Source organism: Phocoena sinus, chromosome 12 (genome assembly GCF_008692025.1).
Source record: "Phocoena sinus isolate mPhoSin1 chromosome 12, mPhoSin1.pri, whole genome shotgun sequence".
In the NCBI taxonomy this organism is placed as follows: domain Eukaryota; kingdom Metazoa; phylum Chordata; class Mammalia; order Artiodactyla; family Phocoenidae; genus Phocoena; species Phocoena sinus.
The window spans coordinates 57,755,000-57,782,417 of NC_045774.1; the positions used below are offsets into that span (position 1 = coordinate 57,755,000).

Genomic DNA, 27,418 nt, shown 5'->3' on the forward strand with positions numbered 1-27,418 from the left:
GCCCCTGGGTCACTAAGTTCAGTGAGAAGGCCTAAATTTGAATGACTACTCTTTGGTAGGATTATGACTGATTTTTCCCATTAATTTTTTGTCTATACTTTCTTAATTTTTATCACTGAGGCAAAAAATAGAGGTCTTTTCTATAACAAGACCAACACAGACGCCGAAACGTTTTAGGCAGTATTATAGCATTTTAGTAGTTGTTACTCAATAAGGGGTAATGAGTACAGATTTTTTTCCTTGATGCATAAAAATAAAAGGGATAACGTTTACATTTTAATTAATTTACAGTATACATTCTCACTAAGTAGATATTCTTTTCAACTAATTTAACTTTAATCATAACTGCAGATGGGACCTATATTTTTATGCCCATATAGCATAAGAATTAAAAAAACAAAATGAAAAATGTGAAGCTAATGCACTGACATCTTGTAATTGTGTTTTTATTTGCAGATGGAGAATATCATTGGCACAGTAAGAGATTCCAACCTGAAGCTGACACTTGCTTTCGGAATAGGAATGCATCATGCTGGACTACATGAGAGGGACCGAAAAACAGTAGAGGAACTATTTGTAAATTGTAAAGTTCAGGTAATTTTTTTCCATGAACAGATATTTTAAAGGAACTTAAAAGTTGTATTTTAGTTAGATATAAGATATTATCTTTTATTTTTTAGGTTCTTATTGCTACAAGTACATTAGCCTGGGGTGTAAACTTTCCAGCTCATTTAGTAATTATTAAAGGAACAGAATATTATGATGGAAAAACAAGACGATATGTGGATTTCCCCATTACAGGTAATATTTTTAAATTTTCAAATACATTAAACGTCTATTTTAGCGTTAATAATTTGAATTTGCATGAATTAAATTTTAGAGAATTGGTCACATGTCACTGATGAACAAATTATAAATTTTTTGTTTCCAGTAAAAATATTACTCCAAAGTATTAAGCCATTTTATTTACTTTTACTTATCCAGTGTATTAATGAATGTCAAAGGCACAAGTAATTGTTTTAAATTTATAAATAGATAAAAGTACTGATTAGTAGGAATTAGTGACTTAATAAGTTAAATTTAAACATTATGTTTAATTTTAAATCTCCCTCACTAGACATGATATTTCCTACAGGACTTCTAGAACCAAAGCACTTGTTGCTATAACTTGTACATGAACAGTCTATTAACATATTTTAAAACTTGATAAAAGCATTTTCAGTGAGTTTTGAACAGGAAAATATGCCAAATGTGTATTTCAACTCAATAAATGCATATAAAATCTGTATCATTTCTCAATCATTACTTACCTCAGAGACTCCTGCAGTATAAAAGAAAAATTTTATACAGTGGATGGGAAGAAGAGGAGGCCTAAGTGGATCCATTATTCATGGGGAAAAATAAGCAAATGACTCTGCTGAAGAGGTTTTCCTATATAAGAGTTATATAGTTATAACTCTTAAATAGCATTTTTAAACATTTACCTAAAGGAATCTTTGATCTTTCTTACTTTTACACACTGTAAGACTCTTTTGGGGACTCAATTTTCTATCATAGTGAATTAATTATTTAATTATTAGGGAACTCAGTAGTAGGCATCAGAGAGAGCATCCCTGGTCTTAAAATACTTTTCTCCCTTTTATTTTGTTGTGTTGTAGAAACATGCTATAATCCATCAATATTTCTTGTGCTACATGCCACACTGCAGAATACCTCTTGTTCTCTTTCTTATAGATGTACTCCAGATGATGGGGCGTGCTGGGAGGCCTCAGTTTGATGACCAAGGCAAAGCTGTAATTCTGGTTCATGACATAAAGAAAGACTTTTACAAAAAATTTCTTTATGAACCTTTCCCTGTAGAGTCAAGGTAAATTTTGCTGTAAATTAATTTAAATGGATTATGTCATAGCAGGTTGATAGTTTTGTGCTGACATTGTATTAGATGAAAATCAGTAAAACTTCTAGTTCAAAAGAATTATTTGAAGTGAAACAATATATTTATAACAATAAGACAACTTTAAATTATAATTTTCACTATAAAAGAAAAACACTCTGTTTAAAAGAAGCAGTGAAGGGACTTCCCTGGAGGTGCGGTGGTTAAGAATCCACCTGCCAATGCAGAGGGCATGGGTTCGAGCCCTGATCCAGGAAGATCCCACATGCCATGGGGCAACTAAGCCCAGTGTGCCACAACTACTGAGCCTGCACTCTAGAGCCCGCGAGCCACAACTATGGAGCCCGTGTGCCACAACTACTGAAGCCCACATGCCTAGAGCCCATGCTCTGCAACAAGAGAAGCCACTGCAATGAGAAACCAGCGCACTGCAACGAAGAGTAGCCCCCACTCGCCACAACTAGAGAAAGCCCTCACGCAGCAACAAAGATCCAACGCAGCCAAAAATAAATTAATTACTTAATTAATTTATTTTTAAAAAAAGAAGCAGGGAAGTACATTGTTAAGTCACATTGACTCTGGAGCAAGACAACCTGGGTTTATATTTGAGCTCTCCACCACTTACTTGCTTGATCTTGAGCAAGTTATTTAAATCCTCAATAGCTTAGTGCACTGTGTGTAAGATGGAGATAGCAGCAATACTGGCCATCTCGTAGGGTACTTGTACTGATCAAAGGTATCGTGCTTGGAACTGTGTCTGGCACATAGTAAGCATTTAATAAAGTGTTAGTTTGGTGTGTGTTTTTGTAGAATAGTCTATAAATAAATATCCAAAATAAAGGGATTGGTAATGAATAATTTAGGCTAGTGGCCAGTTTCAGAATTATCACATACTTCTTTGTGGATCCAGTAACTACCACCCCTTTTATGAAATCTTTCCTCATTTTCTCAGCTGAAAATAATCTTTTGTCTGTCAGATTTATACATTTTTCATTCCTAACATTTATCACTTGCTACCTTTTATCATAGTCTTCTTTAATATACTGAATCGCCTTTACCATATTCTAACTGCAAAGGACAAAATATATTTCTAATTTATACTGTAAATAGTTATTGAGTTTTTTTTACTGTGTTAGAAGTTCTAATGTTCCTTTTTTTTAATTTGGAAAATATAAAAACATTTAATATTGTGGGAGATAGCTAACATTGTGCTGAGAGAAAATTTATGACCATAAATATATGTATTTTAAAAGAAACAGTGAAGGGCTTCCCTGGTGGTGCAGTGGTTAAGAATCTGCCTGCCAGTGCAGGGGACACGGGTTCGATCCCTAGCCCAGGAAGATCCCACGTGCCACAGAGCAACTAAGCCCATGCGCCACAACTACTGAGCCTGCAATCTAGAGCCCACGAGCCACAACTACTGATCCCACATGCCAAGAGCCTGTGCTCCGCAACAAGAGAAGCCACGACAATGAGAAGCCCGTGCACTGCAACAAAGAGTAGCCCCCGCTCGCCACAACTAGAGAAAGCCTGCGCACAGCAGCAAAGACCCAACACAGGCAAAAATAAAAACAAACAAATAAATAAATAATTTTTTAAAAATAAAAGAAAAAGAGTGAGAAATGAATTATCTGAATATGCATTTCAAGAATTTGAAAAAAAATTAGCAAATTGAACTCAAAGAAAGGAGAAGATAGAAAGATAAGAGAAAGAATTAATGAATTGAAACCAAACATACATTAGAAAAAAATCAACAAAGCCAAAAGTTGGTTCTTTGAAAAGAAGAATAATACTGATAAACCTTTAAGTCTGGTCAAGAGAAAAGAGAGAAGGAACAGCATAATATCAGGATACAAAAGAAATCTAAAAGGTAATAAGATATTATGAAAAAATTTATACAAATTTTAAATTTTAGATTAAATGGTAGAATGCTTTTTTTAAAAAATCACTAAAACTGACACAAAAAGAAATGGAAAATTTAAATAGCCTCTTATCTCTCAAAGCAATTGTATCTGAAATTTAAAATCTTTCCACAAAAATTTTCTGACCCAGACGTTCCACTAGTGAATTCTTTATAACATTTAAGGAAGAAATTGAACTCATGAAATTGAACATGAACCCTTCCTGTAATAGTCAAAAAGATAGGACTATTTGCCAACTTATTTTATGAGAGTAGAATAACCTTGTTTCCAAAACCTGATAAATTTACAAGAAAGGAATGTAACAGAGCTGTGTCTCTCATGAGTATAGATGTAGAAATCCTAAATAAAACATGAGTAAATCAAATCTAACAATGTATAAAAAGATAACATATTGCAACTAATTACAGTATCAGTGCAAAGATGACTTATTACTTGAAAATAAATGAATATAATTCACCACGTTAGCAGGAAAATATGAGAAAAATTATATGATTATCTTGTAGATATAAAAAAAAAGCGTTTGGTGAAATTCCATACCCATTAATTATAAAAACTCTTAGCCAACAGGAATATAAGGGAATGTTCTTAATCTGATAAAGAGTCTCTACTAAAAATCTACTGCAAACATCATGATTAATGATTCAGTATTGAAAGCTTTCCCTTTGAGATAGGAAATGATACAGGGATGTTGTTTTCACCACTGCCAGTAAGCGTTGTGCTAGAGATCCAAGCCACTGCATTAAGGTAAAGCAAAGAAATAAAAGTCAAAATATCCTTCTGAGCAAGAGGAGTGACTAAAAAGCATAAAAGGAAGACTTCTGGGGCACTGGTAATGCTTGATCTTGGTGGTGGTTACACAGATGTGTTCACATTGTGAGTATTACTTGAGTTGTACATGTATAATTTATGTAATTTTTTTCTATATGTACTTCAGTAAAAAGTTAATTAAAAGTTTAAATGTGGGGCTTCCCTGGTGGCGCAGTGGTTGAGAGTCCGCCTGCCGATGCAGGGGACACAGGTTCATGCCCCGGTCCGGGAGGATCCCACATGCCGCCAAGCGGCTGGGCCTGTGAGCCATGGCCGCTGGGCCTGTGCGTCCGGAGCCTGTGCTCCGCAACGGGAGAGGCCACAACAGTGAGAGACCCGCGTACCACAAAAAAAAAAAAAGGTTTAAATGTGTACCTTGATATGACTACTATTAGTATTTTATTTCTACAGAGTACATATACAGAAGTTATATGTTAACTTCTCTGTTAATGGGCATTTAGAGAGTTTCTAGTTTTTAACACTTACATATATTGCTGCAGTGAAGTATTTTGCTTCCCTATCCTAACCTATAAATGTTTCCCTATCAGGTGATAATGAAAAAGTGAAATTGCCGGGTCATGGTGATTGTTCAAATAGATATTGTCAAGTTGCCCTCCAAGTTAGCTGTATGGATTTATACTCTGCCACTGGTGACTGGAGAGTAATAGCGCAACTTTTTTTTTCATTCAATTTATTATGGCCATTTTCTTATATCCTTAAAAACATCCTTTGCAAAAACTTTTTAAATACCTGCATATTGTTCCATGTATCATAATTTACATGGCCTTTTCTTTTGTTGGACATTGCTTCCCTTTTTTGTAATTTATGTAAGAAACTGAAATGAACATTTTGTTATGCCAGTCTTTCAACACATCTGATCATCTCTGTATATTCCACAACACCTAGCACATTTATGTCTTATATGACTGAACTTAATATTCACTGAATGAATGATGGGAATATCCTTGCTCTATCCTAACCATCCCTCCTTTCTTACCAGCTCTCCTTTCATCTGCCTCAGTAACTCTTCTCTGCTCTCCAAGGCGTATCGTCCCTCGTCTGCTCTTACCTCGGCTCTCATCTTCTCACCCTGAAAGTTATTAGCTCCCTTCCTGTCAGCCTGTGTTTATTTCCACCTAGCAATTTATTTCGCCAAAATTATATACAAAAGTTACAAATTACACAAACATTTGTTCTGTATCCTGGAACATCAAATCTGAGTCTTGACTATGTGAGAAAAGTTGTTTTTCATTTAATGTTCATGTATGTTTCCCATGTCTTGTTCACTCTGTAGCTTATTAGGAGTGCTCTCTGACCATTTAAATGCGGAGATTGCTGGTGGTACAATAACATCTAAGCAAGATGCAATGGATTATATCACCTGGACTTACTTTTTCCGACGTCTTATCATGAACCCCAGGTAAGTGCGGGGCAAGTATTTTTCTGTTTTGCACTAAAATAAAATATGTTTGAAGGTAATCATCTCTAAATTCAGGTACATATCAAAAATGCCAGAACATTGGACATCCTAGGTATAGGAATTTGCCCAGAGAATCAGATAATATCTCTGATATGTTCACAATGTATTATGATATATTAGAAAATAATGGTGTGCATTTTATTAGCTTATTTTAATTAACTTAGAATGTTCTCAAGGAGTTCACTCTGTAGTTAGGGAGACAAGACACCTGATGTCATTAAGAAATGTGCTCAACTAAATTACATGGTAGTGGCTGACTTGGGTGCAGTTGGAATTCAGAGAAGAATAAGGCCTGTGAAATTGTAGGGGGAAGAATTTGTGAGGCATTTGTAAAGGTTAATAAGAACCCTGCAAGATGAAATAAAATTGGGGGAGTTGTGATGGAGTATCTTTTTACTCCAGGCAGGATAGATTGTATCTTCATTCAGCACCTGTTTATCAAATATTATACTAGACGTTGAAGCATGAGGATGAGTGTATATCATCCCTTATCTTCAAGGGCTGATCTTGTAATGTGGAGATGGACATAAATGATTACAGTGTAAATCATAAGTGCTCTAACAGACTGTATTTAAGCCTGTGAGAGTGAAAGCTTCACAGACGAAGTGGTACTTCACCCAGAACTCGAATCTGGAACAGAAGTGGAAAAGGTGGAAGGCACAAAAATACTAGATGGGCGGAGGCCCTCAGGGCTTGAAAGAGTCTCTAGAGAATGCCAAAAGTTAGATGTAAAGCTTAGAATGTGAGGCAAGAAGATTTTCTTGCCTAGAAAGTGGACCAAGCACCAGAGAGTAAAGGGCCTGTATTCCATGCTAAGGGGTTTGCATCTGATCCTATTGGCTGTGGTTGGAAGTTTTTAAATATAGTTTAGCATCACCAAATTAGGTTTTTGTTATTGTTGTTGTTTCCTTTGTACCTTTTGAGCCCTTCACCCATTTCTCCCACCCCCACCCCCGCCTCTGGCAACTACCAGTCTGTTCTTTGGTGTTTTGTTTTGTTTTGTTTTTAGATTCCATGCGTAAGAGAAATCATATGCTATTTGTCTTTCTCTGTTTGACTTATTTCACTTAGCATAATATCCTAGCGGTCCATCCATGTTGTTTCCAAGGCATGATTACATTTTATTTATTTATTTATTTATTTTTGGCTGCGTTGGGTCTTCATTGCTGCGCACGGGCTTTCTCTAGTTGCAGCGAGCGGGGGCTACTCTTCATTGCGGTGCGTGGGCTTCTCATTGCAGTGGCTTCTCTTGTTGCAGAGCATGGGCTCTAGGCGTGCAGGCTTCAGTAGTTGCAGCACACAGGCTCAGCAGTTGCGGCTCACAGGCTCTAGAGCGCAGGCTCAGTAATTGAGGTGCAAGGGCTTAGTTGCTTAGCAGCATGTGGGGTCTTCCCGGACCAGGGCTCAAACCCATGTCCCCTGCATTGGCAGGTGGATTCTTAACCACTGTGCCACCAGGGAAGTCCCTACATTTTTTTATGGCTGAGTAATAATCCATTCTTTGTCTATACCACAATTTCTTTATTCTTTCATCCCATGGGCACTTAGGTTGTTTCCGTATTCTGGCTATTGTAAACTGCTGCAGTGAACATGGGGGTGCATATATCTTTTCAAGTTAGTGTTTTTGTTTTCTTCTAATAAATACTGGCTTTGTTTCAGTACTTGTAGCACTGTGGTAGGGAATGAGCTAGAATGGGGAAGTATTTATAGCAGGGAGACCAGTTAGGATGCTTTTTAACAATAGGGCAAAGACACATAGGACCTTAACAGATGCGGGGGGAATGGAAGGAGGCCAAAGGTGAGGGACATTCCTGATATGAGTAAGAAGAAATATTAAACCATTGTTAAGATCTTGAACAGAGAGATCATGATGAAAATGATGAAATGAATTTACTAAATCTTACCAGTTGGTACTTTAAGAAATTTGTTTCTCTTCAGCCAACATTTCCACTTACATAGGTAGGAGTTTGAGAATATGGTGATGTTTTGCTCAGTTCCGCAACTGTATTAGGCCTCTGGATTAGGTACAAAATTTCATTTGGGAAAATGACTACAAAATTAATGAGACAGTCTTACAGTACCACAAATTTTCCGTAGTAAACAGATCACAGATTAGCATTGTTGAATCGTACAATGGGATAGACTTTACGTGTACTCTAGTCCAACCTTCTTGTTTGGTATTGAAGAAATGGAGGCTGGAAACTTAAAGTGACTTGTCTTGTATCCCATAACTACTTTGTGATAAAGCTAGAACTTAAAAACATAAGTTTTGTGAATTACTACTCTTTATGTTTTTGGAGGGAGAAGAATCACGGTGTATAACTGTAGATATATTCATTTTTCTTATATCACAAGAATGGAGGCAATTAATGTGATAGAAAGAGCTTTGACTTGGAATCAGAACACTGATTTTTGTTTCAGCACTGCTTTTTAGAAACTGTGTGACCTTGATCGCTTCACCTCTCTTGGCTTCACTTTCTTCATCTGGAAAGTGAGTAATAGCCTACCTCCTTCACAGGGTCATGTTGGGAATCAAGTACATGAATTAAGTTTTGTATTAATTATGAAAAAATTAATGTTATTAGTGAGCTGTTATTCTTGTACTCCTTTCCAGTTGCTTTACTGGTCTATACCATCCTAAAGACTCTAGTCTAGGGCATTTTCTGGCGGTACAGTGGTTAGGACTGCACGCTTTCACTGCCAAGGGTGCGAGTTCAATCCCTGGTCAGGGAACCAAGATCCCACAAGCTGCATGGCCCAGCCAAAAAAAAAAAAAAAAGACTCTAGTTTAGAGACTTAGAACCTAATCATTTCTGTCAGCTTGTCTGATCAGCAAACAAGGGAATGATTCTCTGAGGCAAATTGAGTTCTTTTGCGAAGTATAGTTCTTTATTGAATCCACAGATACACTGAATTTTGTGTGTGCATCTTCTTTTCTTAATTAAAAATTTTAACTTTTCATTTTCAAACCATTTGAGATTTTTTTTAATTGCAAGAATAGTGCAAACAGGTACTGTGTACCCTTCATCCAGCTTCCTCAAGTGTTAACATCTTACATGACTGTACAGTTATCCAAACCAGGAAATTTACATTTATGCAATACTGTTAAGTAATCTACAGCCTTCATTCACATTTCATCAGTATTTCCACTAATGTCCCTTTTATTGCTGAAGACCCACTTTAATAGTATCCTGCATTTAGTTGTGCTGCCTCCTTAATTCATTTCAACCTGTGACATTTCCTCAGTCTTTCTTTGTCTCTCATAACCTTGACACTTTAGAGGAACCCTGGCCAATTATTTTGTAGAACATCCTTCAATCTGGGTTTGTCTGAAGTTTTCTCATCCCAGAATTCAAGTTCTGCCTTTTGGGGCAAGAAGACTGTAGAAGTGATGCTGTGCTCTTTTCAGTGCGTAATATTAGGAAGTTCTTCTCTAGAGATCCCTTCTGTATTTAAAATATCACTTGTCTGTGAAAGACCCAAAATAAGTTATTCCAGCTGTTCCCCATCCCAAGTTACAGTCTTATTTCTCCACCTGCCTTCTGAATGTTGCCACATGGACTTCCCGCCATCATTTCAAATTCAGCATGTCTAAAACTGAATCAGATATCAAAATTTTGCTCTAGTATCACTTTCTTACCTTAGTTAATGTTATCACTCCGCATCTACTTATGTTGACTTCAAATATCAAATTTGCTTTTTAATTTTTCTCCTCCCTTAATTTCCTTAGTTCTTTACCTGCTTAATCTTCTTTTAGTCTATCCTCAATCTAGCCTGATTTGCAAACTGTCCGAGAATATTGATCAGAAATTAAATGTATTGGAGACGGGAACTAGATAAGTTGTGCTTAGTAGACATAGAATAAGTGTTGACACCTGAACAAAGACTTGAAAGAAGTAAGAAGGTTGACCACATGAATATCTAGCGAACAACATTTCAGGCCAAGGGAATGGGAGAGGTTCTAAAGCAGGCACATCTGGTGCATTGAAGGCGCAACAAGAAGAAGGTGTAGCTGAAGTGGAATAAGCGTGGGAAGGAGAGTAGTAGGAGATAAAGCTAGAGATGTGGGTGGTCAGTGGTCATACTGGTCATGTGGGAGCTTAGACACCATGGTAGGGACTTTGATTTTTATTCTGGGCGAAATGAGAACCATTGTAGGTTTTCAATCAGCGGACTGACAGGATCTATTCATACCGTTAAAAAGGCCAATTGTAATCATAAATGTTATAAATAATTTAAACTTCCCTATTGAAAGACAGAAATTCTCAGATTTATTTTTTTAAATCCCACTAAAAATGATTTATAAGCAACATATCAAATCAAAATGATATAGAAAAGTAGAAAATTGGGCATTGAAAGAAGACCTGAAGGAGAGTACCAAAGAGAAACCAATAGCTACAGAACTAAAATCAGACAAAATGAGATTCAAGGCAATAAACATTAAAAAGGACAATGAAGAATGGTTATATTGATAACAAGTACAATCACTAAAAGTTATAGTAGATTATAAATTTTTAGATAACTAGAAATATAGCATCAAACTATATAAAGCAGGGCTTCCCTGGTGGTGCAGTGGTTGAGAGTCCGCCTGCCGATTCAGGGGACACGGGTTCGTGCCCCAGTCTGGAGGATCCCACAGGCCGTGGAGCGGCTGTGCCCGTGAGCCATGGCCACTGAGCCTGCGCGTCTGGAGCCTGTGCTCCGCAATGGGAGAGGCCACAGCAGTGAGAGGCCCGCGTACCGCAAAATATATATATATATATACATATATACATATATATATATATAAAGCAAAACCAATAGAAATCTAAGATGTTAACTAAATTATAGTCATGTTGAGAGACTTTAACACATATCCCTCAAAAATCAGCATGTCAAAGAGATATAAAGTATTTCATAAAATAAAAGATTTGAATAACAATAGCCTTGAATATGTGTGTGTGTTCGTAGTACCCCCAAAAAAGAATATGCCGTACTTAAAAACACTAATGGAATTTTAGTTATAAAAATATACCATGGGGCTTCCCTGGTGGCGCAGTGGTTGAGAGTCCGCCTGCCGATGCAGGGGACACAGGTTCGTGTCCCGGTCCAGGAAGATCCCACATGCTGCGGAGGGGCTGGGCCCGTGAGCCATGGCCGCTGAGCCTGCGCGGCCGGAGTCTGTGCTCCACAACGAGAGAGGCCACAACAGTGAGAGTCCTGCGTACCGCAAAAAATACATATATATATATATACCATGTACTAGACTACAAAGAGCAACTCACTGTATTTCAGAATGTAGAGATCATAAGGCTACATTCTCACAGTGTAATGCAATAAAACCAGAAATAAACAAGAGAAAGGATGGCAAAAAAATCTAACTGCTTGGCATTTAACTACTTTTATTCTAGTGAAAGATGAAATTTTTTTTAAATAGGTATAGGCTAGAACTATACAAAAATAAAAATGTTTTAGAACAAAACCTGTGAATTTTAATCAACGCACAGTTCCAAGGAACATTCATATCTTTAGGGCACCTACAGGAAAGCGTGAATGCTTGAAAATAATTAAATATCCGTCTCAAGAAACTAGAAGAACATTAGCAAAAACAAATACAAGAAGAATATATAAAAATAAAAATTGAAGTTAATAAAATGGGAAACAAAAACTACACTAATATTATTTATTATTGTGTCTGCTGTATTTGAGATGCTGTTTCAAGAGCCTAACTCATTTAGTACTGTTTTGACCCCCATTTTATAAATGAAGAAACTGAAGCACAGGGAGATTAAGCAGCTTGCCCACAGTCAGGCAGGTCTGAGTGACAGAGGCAGAACTACTGATAGAATCCAGGCATTCTGGTTCCAGAGGCCACATTCTTCATCCCTGAGCCCATTATCAGGTCCAGAATTCAAATATCCATACTTTCTCTCCAGATCTCTTTTCAGTGCTGTGATGGAAAATGTGTTCTCTTTGGAAACCATACCATACTAATTCTGAATGTATAATACTTTTGTTCGTTTGATGCAAAAAAAAAATTGTCATTTTTAATATCTATACCTTTACATCTGGATAAAAATGGGAAAACGTGCCTAAATAAAGTTTAACGAGTTACTTATTTTACTTAGTCTGCTATAGCACGCCCTGCAATTTTCTTTCTGATTGGCCCTTATATCTTTTTATTATTGTCTGTGTTAAAATCACCTATACACAAAGCTAGAAGCAAAGAAAGGCACAGGAAATTGGTACACTTTTTCTGCTTATTTGTAGATCTCGTAAAAGTTTTAAGAAACCTAAAATCATTGTCTCAAATGAAGAGCTTGTGTTATATGTAGTTTTAATATATACTTCATGCCTCCTGTCATTCAGTGCCATAAATTGAGATTTGACTTTTCTTTGGGTGGGAGGGTCTTGTATACACACATATGTGCATGCATGTATGTGTAACAAGGAAAAGCTGAAGTTTATTTAAAATACAAAGGGCAAACACCACTCTCAAAATATAGTCACATATAGGTAAATAAATATGACCCAATTCTCCAACCCCCTTCATTTAATCATATTACTGTAAAGTGTCCCCCCAACACCACCACCAAAAATAAAATTTATGTTGAGAAAGATTTCAGTTCCTGGTTGTTCTCTGTATGTCTGTGTATATCCTTAAGTTTTTGATATGCATGTATATGCAAATATATGTATGCTTATACAGATACATATTTATATGTGTAAATATATATGTAGACACACATACATATATACATTAGTTCATTCAAATATATATAAACACATGTATTGGTGCATCATGAAATCTAATATATTTCAAATTGAGTTCTGGATTCAATTTGTATGTTCAATTTTACTCTCTGTTTTCCCCTGAGAAAGCTTCTAAATAATTCTAGGGCAAAAAAATGTTGTGGTAGTTTCAGCTGTCCCTGCAACCACTTTCATTATTTGTGTCATTATTACTGCTGCATAATCTGAACATAAAAAAACATGGTGCTGTAACAAATGACTTCCCAGTACTGACAGTTATAGCAGCAGCATTTCGATACTGATGAAAAATTTCCCAGCGAGGTCTCTGGCCAGGTTTACATAAACCAAACAGGAAATAGCTGCCACTATTCACATTAAATCCAAACTGTTTGGTGTAACTTTATCTATGTTTTACATTACAATAAAATCTCTTTCATTTTCAGCGTCCTTATTAACGTTGAAAAAAGATAACTTGAAGTTTCATGTGTGGTATTCTTGTTTGTCCTTTGATAAGATCTTTTAAAGATAATATTTTAAAAGTTGTTTTACTTTTTGACTGTAAATTTAATGAACTTTGTAAAATTTTATGATAGGGAGAGGTTTGTTTATAATTTCTTCCCAGTGGACTGCTAATAGAAGTTAGCTTGTCTAGCCCATGTGCTAGATGCTGTCAGTATCAAACTGCCTTTGACTTTCACACCTCTCAGGGGACTAGTAATTGTTGTGTTCAAACAGCCTGTAATTGTGATCCCGCTGGCTTTCTCAGTATGCTTCTGGCTATTAGAATCATTAAACAACTCAGCACCTGTTAACAGCATTGTAAATATTCAACCCTGCTTGTGTGCAGGTTGAATCCAATATAGAGAAATCTTACAGAGCTCAGCCTCATAAATTAGGGCCTCTGACAAGTCAATTATTGTGGAACTGGGTTTCTCTGTGAAATAAATGAAATAGCATGCTGACAAAAAGGTAGGCTGTCTGTTTATGGCAAAGAGAAGATAATGACTTGGCGATTCAATGCAGTGAGCGTGAAACTACATTGTATCCTTTATCCATAATTAAACAGTTGTATAATATTTCTGTTTTAATAACCAGTAAATTATAAATTTTCTACTGTGGAAAGTGCAACATGAAAACAGACCTTTTTCCTTAGCAGTTGCATGCTTTTTTCAAGTTAGTAAAGTGGTTATTGAAATTAATGATATGTAATTTTTTTAAGCTAAATGCTTATAATTGTTTAGGCTAGAAATTGCACAGTGACTGAAAAGTTTACATGTTAGAAGCGAAGGCCATATAATGCTACTAATGAAGATCATGTAAATATAAACTCCATCCTTTATTCACAAAAAAAGTGTTAGAATATATTCTCTCTCAAAATTTTATGGGACCTAAAAAACAATTCCATTTACACTTAGTTTTATTACTTTATAGTGTCTTGTAAATTATACATTTAATTAAGATGTAGCAGTGTACTTTCTTAAGGATTTGAAAATATTTATGTAACCTTAGAATCTCAGTTCAAATATTAACAAAGAATAATATTTGGTATAAGTCAGTGAAGTTATACCACTAACAAAAATAGATGCATTTTAGTATCCTTGTTGGCTGCATGGGAGAAAGTTTTTTAATGATTGAGATTTTACTATTATATTTAAGAATGTAATATTTTAACTAGCCCTCTCTGTTTTTAAAGTTGTCACTTTTAAAAAATAAATAAAGTTATCACATATGCCAGAATATCTGAAGAAAACAATTTTAGGGATTTTTAAAATTCTAGATTACCCCCCCAGATGTAATAAGGATAAAAGTTTTGATATTTCATTTCTCATATGCAAGTCAGTAAGAATGTTGGTGAGCATATTGAAAAAGAACAACTATATTAAGAAATAATCCATGGAAGTTTTTAAAGTTATTCTGCTCAAAAAATGCATGAATTTTTAGCAAGTTAGATTACGATATTTTAGTGTAGTCATCAGATAATTTGTTGCAGTCTCAGAGCCATGATCTTACTTCATTTTTTTTTCTTTTTTACAACTCACTGTAAATGTTTAAAAAATATTTACCCTGACTGTACTTTCTCTGGATAAAAGCCACAAAGTAGTCTAAAAATTTTTCCAATAGATGTAAATGAACAAACTTCAGAAGGGATATTAGCCCATCAAAATATATCTTGTAAATACATAAAACAGTAAGTAAAATAATTATTTAAAAAAGAACCTATAATTTTTGGAGAAAAGTTTTTATCATTAATGGTTTTAAGTATTATTTGTAAGTGTACCAAATTATTCATTTAAGCATAATATGGTAATGTTGGCATTCCAGTTATACGTACATGGGAATGACTTATGGTGATCCATAGCAGTAACCATGAGATTTTTTGTTTTCAAATGGCCTAAGAAATTTATAGATAAAAATGGAATCATAACTTTTTGTTTTTCACGGTAATATTATTTTCATAATGTCTTCCTTCTGTAATTTTAATTGCATAAAGATAGCTTGATTCTTGCTCTGCAAATAATACTACTTATTCAGTGTCCTGGGCACATTTTCACTGTTTTTTTTACTATTTAGATATAACTTTATCAACTATATATTAGTCCAGACAGCTGAAAATCGTGTTGGAAAATTTATAGGCTTAGCAAGCCAAAAGAATGTGAAATATAAAGTAAGCACTTACGTTGCAGAAAGTTTGGCTGATAAATTTCATTTGTTGGGGGAAAAAAATGAAAGACAAAAAAATATTGTTAATAATTTGAAACAGCTTTGGGGATCTGTCTCTTTTATGGAGCCTTGAATGTTCAGAATTTTTATTTTCACCTCTAATGCAGAATAAATTATTCTAACTATATACTCCTTCTCAGTCACAGTTCAGGATAAAGGAAATATTTTCTAATGGTTTCTAATGCTGGTTTTTCACCTTCACATATGCCTGGTTAGATAAAAGTAGGTGCATTTTGTTTAAAGTAACAACAGCACTGATCTGTCTAGTATTTGTTCATTGATAAATATTGCTTTATTTTGGTTTATGAAAAGAACTTTTCCAGGAAGGGCAATAATTTCTCTACAGACTAAAATTTAAAGTAACTAATTCTCTTCTATGAGAATTGAAATCCTCAGCATATAACTATGATTTACAGTTATTTTCCCAAATAAATAACCTATTATTAATCCATACTCAGTGGAAACTCATATATTTGGTTGTACCTAGACTTTTGGGCTAACTTCTCTTTCTAGTGAAAATATATCCTGCCATGATTTAAGTCCTGCTTTTTCTGTTTTTAAATAAATTTTTATAGTATTGGCCCCAAATCTTTCCCTTGGAAGAAAGGAAAAGAAAAAAAAAATCACCATGCTTGAGAGGCCTTTAGACCTCTCCCATTTGAGATTGTTAACACTTTTCTTCTTCAGGCTGTGACCACCCCCTTCCTAGTCCTGTACAGATACAAATCCCCTCGTGCTGGGTTTCAGTGATGAGAGTCTGTTCTCTGAGGCCACTTTCCACTCCTGTTCTTTGACTTGGGTAGAGGTAGGGCATGTAATTCTCCATGCTGACTAGTGGACAGGGTTCACACAACGGGAATTAGCAATCTGCCATGACTCTGGAGGCAGTCCCTCACCTCTTGGATCTTTTCCCAGACACGGATTCCTAGTGATCTTAGGGATTTGCCAAAAATCTCTTGGAGTTACAGGGAGGAGCATTCAGGTGAATTGCATGTGCTTAGGTTTTTTGCTCAGAAGATATATAGAGCTGAACCTATGTGTTTTCTGTATAGGTAAGCTTACTTACAATGCTTATTTTGTTAGCCTGATGATGTTCCTTCTAATCTTTAGAATATTTACTCCTTAAGCATTAGGGGAACAATTGACTAAATTTCCTAAAAGAACTCATCTGCCACCCAAATCAATTGTTCTTTGAGTTTTTTAATGTTACTGAGGATGAGATTTTACATAAAAAAGGGAATTATATATTTATATATAATATGCTTCTCACTTTTTCTAAATCTAGTATATAAGTTTAGTTTGCTGTAGATGTGTAAACTGAAATAATGTCAGTTTTAACACTGAAAATTTGTATCTTTTTAATGTGCTGCTGAATTTTATCTGCTTATCTTGCATATTTTTAACATATTGCCATTGTTCATCAGTGTCAATAAACCTTAGTATGGGGATTTTTTTTTTTTTTTTAGTAGTATGGGGATTTTGATCTGTAAAATGGAAGTGGTAATTGCAATTGCTTTATTCCTTTGATTTGCTATAAATGGATTTTTTTTTAATTCTGAAAAGAGCGAGGTGAAATTGAAATGATGGTTTTAATAAGAAATATTTTGAAACAAATAATGACCTTGCTTGTTTTCTAGCTACTACAATTTGAGTGATGTGAGCCATGATTCTGTGAACAAGTTTCTGTCCAATCTGGTTGAGAAGTCCCTGGTTGAATTGGAACATTCCTACTGTATTGAGATGGGAGAGGTACGACTTGGTCATACACATTCCAATTGAAAAGATGGCCCGGCTTTTTAACAATAGGGCTTCTGCTTCTAATGATAACCAAAAATTGTAATGAAACAGTTGAAACAGCAACCTACAGTATGAATTATTAATTTTATGAATATATACACTTCTATTGTACTTTTTATTTATGTTATTTTATATTTCTTTTGAAACAGGATAATCGGAGCATTGAACCACTGACATATGGCCGGATTGCCTCTTACTACTATTTAAAGCACCAAACAGTTAAAATGTTCAAGGAGCGTTTGAAACCTGAATGTGGTACTGAAGAATTGCTTTCAATTCTAAGTGTGAGTTTCATGATATTATTGCATTGTTTTTAATACATAGAGATTATATTTTATATATTTCATACCTTCACTTTTAATTTGGGTCTTAATTTGTTGCCATCTAGTTCCTCTTGAAATTTGGCAGAAACTGTTTATGAAGTTCTTTCTTCTGTCAAACGCGATCACTACAAAGCAAATCTCGACTAAATTCCCCATAGATAAGATGACCGTGTAATTTATCATCCAAACTTGGGTCAGTCTGAGAATGGAATGGGGCACTATTGATATTTAAGCCAGGATAAAGGTATAAACTGGGCTCTCCTCAGCAGCCAGGTGATCTCCCTAGCCTTCAATGTAATAACCTCTCTGGATTATAGTTGAAAGCTTTTCTTATTGCTTTTTTTGGGTAATTCTTGTTGGAACTGTGCTGTTGCTGATGTTTCTTAACATAAGGATCCACTTGATTAAGTTCTCTTAGAATTAATGCCAGAAAAGTTAACTCCTCCCATTCCCCCCTTCCAAAAGAAAATATACAGTCAGATTTATCACATGGTAAAAAACTATACTATGTTCATTTTGCTTTTTTGCCAAGAAGCTAAGAACTAAATTTAATATTGAAGTTAAAATTACTATTAGGAGTATCTTCTCCACTTCCTTCCTTCATATTATATATGCATTATTTTGTTGTTGTTGTTGACTTTAAGTGTAATAATTTACCATAAAACTTTGTTGGCACATTAATCAGGATATATGTTATAAGTAAATACGGTATTTTATTTTACCCCTCAGGTGTGTTAGTACTTTTTTAAAAAGTTAAGACCCATTGGGCTCTAATGTCTTTAAGGTCCTTCTCTTATAAATTCACTGATTCTGCTGTAGTTCACTTACTTATTAGCTTTTTTCCTACCTCCCCTATTGCTTTATCATTCTCAATAGACATCAGTATCCCATTCACAGTTTTCCAATTTTTCAGTGTTTTCCCTTTGAGAAACTAGTGTAGAGATTTTGCGTATGGCATAGGGCCAAATACATTGTAATGAGTCAGAAAATATTTGTTCATGAATTGATGGATGGGTGGATGGGTCTTGTATAAATCAGTTTTCTATTGTTTGCTCTATGGAAATGAGTAGAGGATTAAAGTATATGAGGCAGCTTTCAAGAAAATGATTTTGCTGTCAAATTAACAATTCATTTCTGAGGTAAGAATATTTTTTAAAAATTAAGAATCTCTTTTAGATTTCTAAGAATGAGGTTTTTATCATTTCCTAGACAGATATTCATAAAAACAGGATTTTTCTGGGGGGAAGACAGTAAAATCATGGTTAGTTAGTTTCAGCAAGCATCTTAAACTAGTATCTGTTAGATTTAAGAATATAATGTTTCTTTCAGATTTACCTACCGTGATATATTTACCTAATTTAGTATTTTAAAGTACTTGGGGACACATAATAACAGCTAATACCTCTGAGCACTTTTCATGTGACAGGCCTTATTCTAGGAACTTTACATTGATAAACTCATTTAATCCTAACAAAGCCACTCATTTGATATTGATAACATCCCATTATTATTCCTATTCCTATTATTTAAGAGTAACCAACTTGTCCAAGGTTGCATATCAAGTGAGTAGTTTGCAGTCTAGCACCTTAGTATGCGTTCTTAACCACTGCACTGTGCTGCCTCTCATGCCCCTCCCTCCCTCCCTCTCTCTCTCACACACACACACACACACACACACACACACACACACACACACACAGAGTGAGCTGGAAAATACCGAGTTGGGAGGTTCAAAGTATGTCTAGACTAGATGCACATTGTTCGTAAAAGTTTGTGAAAACCATATGCCTATTCCACCCTACTAAAAAAAAACCCAAATGTATATAGTACCAAGGGAATTCAGTCATTTTTCTCTTCAGTCTTTTCCATAAAAAGGCACTGATAGAGCAAGAGGTCTGTTCACATCCTTTCAGTAGCCTGTTTCTTTCCAGCATCACACTGCCTAAAACCAGTACTGATCTCATGGTATATCTTTATTAAAATAAAGTCAACTCTTTTGTGAATAATACAAGAACAACTCATCTGCAGATATACAGAAGGTAAACTACAGTATATTTACATAGATATTGTTCTGCATAGTCCCTTAATGATTTCTACAGCAACAATGATATAATCTCTTCATCCTGTGGTGTCTAGTCCATGAAACTCTCAACTTTTGCTATATAGTGTCTAAGTCTGTAATATCTAAGTGAGACCTCTTTTTGAGGGAGGACACTGGGACATTAGAAGTATAGGACTCATATGGATAAGGAGATCTGCAGGTACCACGATTTTGCTAATTTCTTATCTAGAAATTATTCTCTATGTACTAGAGAACATATGTGTAACTAACAGAGAAACATTAAATAATAAAGCAGGATTGTGTTTGAAGTAATTATAGTACAATTTCTAGAAATCATTCTTTCACTGAAAAGTGTTTTTAAATATTATTTTGTGATCACACCAGAGAGTCCTAAATGACTCACATAGCTTCGTTACCTTCTCCGCTCTTACCTCCAAAACTGCATATTAATCTCCTTGTGGTTTTGAAACAAGGAGATACAACTGGTCAAGCAGGAGCTATAGAGAAGAAGATGACAAGCACAACAGGACAAAGAAAAGCAGTGTGTGTGAAAGACCTCGTTCCACTACCATTGCTTTTGTTTTTATAATGTTTAATAATGTCACATTATGTTTTCGAACAATGCAGTATTATAACTTATTTACTATCAGCATCTCCTTTTACTAAGATACAGTGACATGTTTCTGAAGTCATTTTCAAACTTTTTTATTTCTATAATTTATTACTTATTTTTAAGAGGAATTTTTAGTATTCCCGAAAAGATCACAACTGAGAAGCTTCTAATCTCTTGAGTATTATTTTGAATTCACTATAATATTTCATCAATTTAATTTTGGCAGTGAATAAAGTTTTCTCATTATTTCTTAGGCTACATATTGTATTTAACTTTTGGTATTTGCTGTCTTTGGTATTAATGATAGTGTAGAAATTATGTTCATTAAGATTTTTATTTTAGGTGTTCTGAATATGTTGCAGTGTGATTATTATTGGCACAGAGAAAACAAACTAGAAGGTAACCACAGAATGAAAAAAGGAATATTAAAACATTCATTGGGGCTTCTCTGGTGGTGCAGTGGTTGAGAGTCTGCCTGCCGATGCAGGGGACACGGGTTCGTGCTCCGGTCTGGGAAGATCCCACATGCCGCAGAGCGGCTAGGCCCGTGAGCCACGGCCTCTGAGCCTGCGCATATGGAGCCTGTGCTCCGCAATGGGAGAGGCCACAACAGTGAGAGGCCCGCGTACCGCAAAAAAAACAAAACAAAAAACATTCATTGACTTTCATCAAGCATTTAAAAATACATAAACTTTTAAGTAGGGATAAAATTATATTGCCTTTAGTTTTTCTTTCAAAACTAAAAAGAGAAAGCCATATAATCAGGTCATTTATGGTATGCTTCCTTTCACAGTGTTTTTGGCCCTTCAGTCTTCCCTCTTCCACAGTGTTCCGTAGCAGAAGGTTGTCAGGTTTGGTTAAAAAAAATTCCATACATTAGGTACATGTATACCCTAACTTTTGAATTCTATCCTTTTTGTTCTTTTCCTCTGTCAGTAGGCTTGTTGGGGTCAGCCTGGTATTTTGCAGAGTAGTATTTATTATATTGACAGTATCACCCTTTTGACAAAGGATGGAGGCAACAGGACATTTCTGAGTTTAATATAAAGATGAAAACTAAACTCTTCCAAATAGTAAGGAAGTAAGCTAAATGGAGTTGTCTTAAGAAATATCTTAAACATATGATGAAGTATGTATAATTTAGATGTTTTATCCTTAATATGTTATTCTACATGTGTCCATATTAAATTCCATCAGTCACATTTCTACCCACAGACCATATATTGATTCATCCAAAAAATATTTACTTTGTGCCTACAATGTGTAGGGCTCATTCTAGGGGCAGGAGATAGAATAGTGAACATTAGTGGCAAACTGTGTGTGTGTGTGTGTGTGTGTGTGTGTGTGTCTGTGTCTGTGTTAATGCACAGATAATCTATGGGCCATGGTAATAAACTATGAAAGACTTGTGTGTTGCTCCTGACCGAGGTCATCAGCACAGTGTGACGCTCCAAGAATCATAGCAGAATGTTGCCCACCATCAAAAAGAGTCTCTAGAGCTTCCCTGGTGGCGCAGTGGTTGAGAGTCTGCCTGCTGATGCAGGGGACATGGGTTCATGCCCCGGTCCGGGAAGATCCCACATGCCGCGGAGCAGCTGGGCCCGTGAGCCATGGCCGCTGAGCCTGCGCGTCCGGAGGCTGTGCTCCACAACAGGAGAGGTCACAACAGTGAGAGGCCCGCGTACCGAAAAAAAAAAGAGTCTCTAAAAACAGAACAGGATATAGTATTCTTCCTTCGTGTTAATCCTCCCTGTGCACGAGGTTTGCTATATACATTTCTGCTGACCCCACATCAAAAGAACATCATGGAGAAAGTTTGAATGGGCCCAAGGGAGCCGCTCATATGATGGGAGGTATGTGATTGGGGCATTGCAGTCTGCAGAGGCAGAGGATATGAATCAGGTAACAGATATTAAAATCATGGACCTTATGAATGGAGGCCCTCTTTAGATCATGAACACAAGTAACCTTTTTAATTAATAGGAAGTTCCATCTGATCCTGCAAGTAATAAACTCAGAGAATTTATTACTTCACTTGATGAATATAATGTAGGCCAAAAATATATAGATTCAAAAAGGGCTAGAAAGAATTTATGAATGAAAAAACTACTAATGAATTGTGCGTGTCATATTTGGTGTGGTAGATGCTGATCATTCTGTTACAGACCAAGGAGACAGGAATGAGGATTAGATGAAAGTGTGTCATCTGTATGGTATTTTTCTCTTGGTCCACTAGATACTTGGAATATTTTTTTTTAAACATCTCTATTGGAGTATAATTGCTTTACAACGTTGTGTTAGTTTCTGCTGTATAACAAAGTGAATCAGGTATATGTATATATATATATCCCCATATCCCCTCCCTCTTGCGTCTCCCTCCCTCCCACCCTCCCTATCCCACCCCTCTAGGTGGTCACAATGCACTGAGCTGATCTCCCTGTGCTATGCGGCTGCTTCCCACTAGCTATCTGTTTTACATTTGGTAGTGTGTATATGTCCATGCCACTCTCTCACTTTGTCCCAGTTTACCCTTCCCCCTCCCCGTGTCAAGTCCATTCTCTACTTCTGCGTCTTTATTCCTGTCCTGCCCCTAGGTTCATCAGAACCATTTTTTTTTTTCAGATGATACTTGGGATATATTTTATCCTTCAGAATATAGGGAGTGGGGGGTGTTATTTGATTTTCAAATTTGTGACAGTCTATTATACTTTCAAGAACTAATTCCTGTTGATCACTATTCCATTATATGTAAATCTTTACTTCAGTCAACACCAAAAAAGAAAACACACTTCCACTAATTTTTTTTCTCTGCTAACACCTCCTTTCAGATTTCTGTTTTCACTTACTCATCTTCTTCTTAAGAAACTGAGCTGTTTCTAGCTTACATTTTTAGATGTCATTGTCTTTAAATGATAGTAAAGTACTCTATTCTAGGTGTAAGACTGAAGATTTTTTTTAAACTATTTCTCTTCACTTATTCTATGACAGCAACCCATTTATTTAAATCTAGTCTTTTCAATATATTCATTAAAAAGTAATAATAACTACCTTTTATGGAGCACCTACTACATGCCAGGCACTTAATATACATTATTTATAATCCTCAAACAACACTTCATGGTAAATGTTAATATATAGAAAATGAAACTGAGGTTTGATGAGGTTATTTAAGTTTTCCCAGGTTCCATACAAAGTAGCTCTTTAGAACTCTCTTACCTATTCCTTACTTCCTCTCCTAGACATATTTATCCTTATCCTATGATTTAACTCCAAATGTAAAAAAATTTTTAAGTATTGAAATGTAATGGTATATACTTTTTAAAAGTCAGTTAAGAAACAGAGTTGCTTTTAAAATTATGTGTGACCTTGTGACTTCGAATTACAGGTTTTAAATACATATGTTAATTACTGGCAAAATAGTTATTTCAACCTTCCTTATGGAAAACATAGATTTTAAGTTTTAAGCAATATCTTGCTATTTGAAAAGGTTAGATATTTTATAAGAACTCTTGCCAAGTTTTTTTTTCAACACCATGAATTAATAAGCTTCATAATTAAGGCAGCTGCTTCACACTTCTATTGTTAACCAGTGACATTACATCTGTCTTGCTCCATTGATGCCCTCCTCCTACTTATTGAAGCATTTAGCAGTTTTGGCAACAGGGATTACATGGCATGGAGTAAGTAGTCTAATTAGATATAAGTGAAAATCCTGAGGGAAAAGGATATTTAAAAAGTAATTTGAAGAATCTCTTAATGATGTTGGCACTGAAAGCCAAGTCTAGAGTAGAAGGTGCCAGTCATCGTGACAAGCAAGGATTATGATTTGATATGTTCAGTGGACTTTTAGAAGGTAGCCTAAGAGTAATAGAAATAAAAAGATTTCAAAGTTGGGGAAATTTATTTGAGTGAATTTTTCATAATATGCTTACCGTAGTATTAATAGCTTTGAAAGAAAGCAAAATATGCCCCAAATGTATTTTGTCTCTAAATGAAACAAATGAACTTATTTACAAAACAGAAACAGACTTACAGATATCAAAAACAAGCTTATGGATACCACAGGGGAAACATGGTGGCGGGGTGAGGATAAATCAGGAGCTTGGGATGAACATACACACACTACTATATATGAGATAGATAACCAACAAGGAACACAGGGAACTCCACTCAATATTCTGGGATAACCTATATGAGAAAAGAATCTAAAAAAGGATGAATATCTGTATATCTATAACTGAATCACTTTGCTGTGCACCTGAAACTAACACAACATTGCAAATTTTCAATAGATTTTTTTAAGATATACTCAGTTGATAAGGTTCTTGTGACTACACAGAAACATGAGTTTATATATCAAATATCCAATTTGAAAAGTTGTGAAATTCTTATTTTTCCACAAAACCTTAGATATTGACTAAAAGTATGGGTTTCGTGTGTTAACATAAAATAGAACCATTCCAAATTTAGAAAAGTACCATAAAAAATTAGATTTTTATATATTAATAAATTTCTGGGGACTTCCCTGTGGCACAGTGGTTAAGAATCCACCTGCCAATGCAGGGGACACAGGTTCGATCCCTGGTCCAGGAAGATCCCACATGCCACAGAGCAACTAAGCCCATGCACCACAACTAATGAGCCTGCACTCTAGAGATCGTGAGCCACAACTACTGAGCTCACCCGCGCGCCTAGAGCCCGTGTTCCACAAGAGAAGCCACGGCAACTGAAAAGCCTGTGCACCACAACGAAGAGTAGCCCCTGCTCGCCGCGACTAGAGAAAGCCCACGAGCAGCAACAAAGACCCAACACAGCCATAAATAAATAAATAAACAAACAAATAAATAAATTTGTTTGTTTATTTATTTCCAGGTTTGACAGTTTTCTGCACTGCTTTATTTAAAAGCATACTGGTTCTTTCTTTGCTCTGCCCATATAGACGACATTTTCAGTGATATAGCATTTTTAATGCTTGAATTTTATCCTCTTTGGCACACAACCACAAATCTCTTGGTTGAAAATTACAAACGTATCTTTCTTAAACATAGGCTTGGAAAAATAAGCAAGAATTTTTTTTAAGAGAGAAATTTTAAATGGAATAAATAGAAAGGACAAGCCAGATATGAATACCATTGGTAGGGGACCCCACATGTAAAATTAAACAGTTCATTAAAGGAAAAATGGAAGGAAGGAAAGGTTAACCGAGTAACAGTGAACATCACCAACCTCATGGCCTTCCATTTCCAAATAACCTCGTGACAATTGCAGGATCCCATCTGCTACTCTTTATCATCCTAGTGAGGAAACCTAATGGGATATCTTCCAGGGTTCATGAGAAAGAGCTTCCTAACCCCCAGTCTGGAGAGCTGCTTGGCATCTTTTGGAGAGGCACAGATGGCAAATGTCTCAAAAAAAAGTATCTTTCTACTTCTCTTGGTCTCTTTTCCTTGAGACCTTCCCTATTTTCCATTATTTCCTAGTTTCTTCCTAGCTTTCTGCACTTACAAGCTTTTCTTAGCACAGAGAAAGTGAAATATTTTCCTGGTGAAAACCTTCATTCTCAGATCTGTTGTGATTTAGTAGATTCCTCTAAAGATTTTTAAGCTAATTGTGTTCTCATGAGCATAAAATGTATTTTTAATATTACCTGAAATTTGTCCTGTTTTAAATTTTTGATACTTTCTTAAAAATTACTTTTGGCTTCCTAAACTGTCCCACAGAATAACTGTCAATTACTGAGATTCTAAATGTTGGTGATTAAATAGGGTTGTTAATTAAGAAATAAGTTTATATACCAAAGTATGACTATCCTTAATATTTCTTTCATTATTACCTAGTTTAACGTTCTCATTTTTTCAAAAAACAAAGACCCAGTTTTGCCCAAGATGACACAAACCAGTATGGAAAAATAATACAAAAACTCAGATCCCAAAGGGCAGAGTTGAAATTAGAATTCATATCCCCCAGCAACCTTTTAAATGCTCTTCTCTTTCTTTTCCCCTTTGCTGTTTTGTACTTTTCTTTTTCCTCTTCTTGCATCTTATTTTGCCCTTTTATTTAAATAAAACTTACAAAACATGGTATGTAAAAGGGATATACCATTAACCTTCTCAGCCTAAGTTATAAGATTTGCTAAGTGTTCTATCCAATACTCATTGCTCTTGGGGGAATACCAAGGAAATAATAGATAGACCTGTATCTTTTAAGGAGATTTGTCCTAGAGCCCAAAGAACCTAATAAAAACAAAGGAGTAGGCTTGTGTCGAGTCTGTCTGTCTCTTCTGCTGTTGCTGCTTCATATAGTTCTGCCTCTGCACGGGAAGTGTTCAGTCCTGCTTATGGCATTCAAGGCAGAAGTGTTGCTGATGCTGTCCTCAAAAGTCAGAGTTACCAGCCTGGCCTACGTGCAGGATTGGATCACCAAACTCCTGGGGGTCACGTTAAAAGCATTTGCAAAAGGAGACTCCATTTAGACATTTTAAAATTACAAATAAAATCTTGAGTGGTTTCATATAAATTAAGTCATATTTGTAAAACTCCAGGGTAGCCTGCTTTTCAGGGAACCCTATCATGAATGACTTGGCAAAGTAAATCATTGTTAATTTGGTTTTGGATATATTTTTGTTTATCGTTGGTAGTAACTCTCTGCTCAACTTAATGATATCATAACTATTTAGAATTGTCAGTACATATGCAATCACATTGGGGAAATTAAAATGTAATGAAAATAAGATTGAAGATTATTATCTTTGTGGGAATAAAATCTCTTCCCTAAATTCCAACCATTTGTCACTTCATTCTACTTTGAATAAACAGAGCATTGTTTAGACTATAAAAATAAGTGGAAAATAAAAACTTTAATAGTGGATAAAACATTTTAAAATATAATTTTCATATGCTAGAAATTGGTTTCTGCTCAGAATGTTTCTAATTTCATCCCAATAAAATTTAAGTACTCTAAAATTATTGTTAGGGTTTCATTGGTCCAGCAGGTGGAGCAGTTCAGAAATCAATGGTAGCTCACTCCTCAATTAATAATGGTGATTAGAAGTATTCCAAAAGGTTCAT

General features: G+C 35.4%; 1 protein-coding gene across 2 annotated transcripts in view; it reads left to right on the forward strand.

The window, feature by feature from the left end:
- The window catches only part of ASCC3 (activating signal cointegrator 1 complex subunit 3), a 366,641-nt gene that overhangs the window by 261,584 nt on the left and 77,639 nt on the right, over positions 1-27,418 (forward strand). For both annotated transcript variants that reach the window (XM_032651063.1, XM_032651064.1), the window contains exons 31-36: positions 457-594; positions 681-801; positions 1,735-1,867; positions 5,918-6,043; positions 17,194-17,305; positions 17,503-17,637. In XM_032651063.1, the coding sequence (XP_032506954.1) occupies positions 457-594; positions 681-801; positions 1,735-1,867; positions 5,918-6,043; positions 17,194-17,305; positions 17,503-17,637 (765 nt within the window). The remainder of the gene's footprint in view (positions 1-456; positions 595-680; positions 802-1,734; positions 1,868-5,917; positions 6,044-17,193; positions 17,306-17,502; positions 17,638-27,418) is intronic.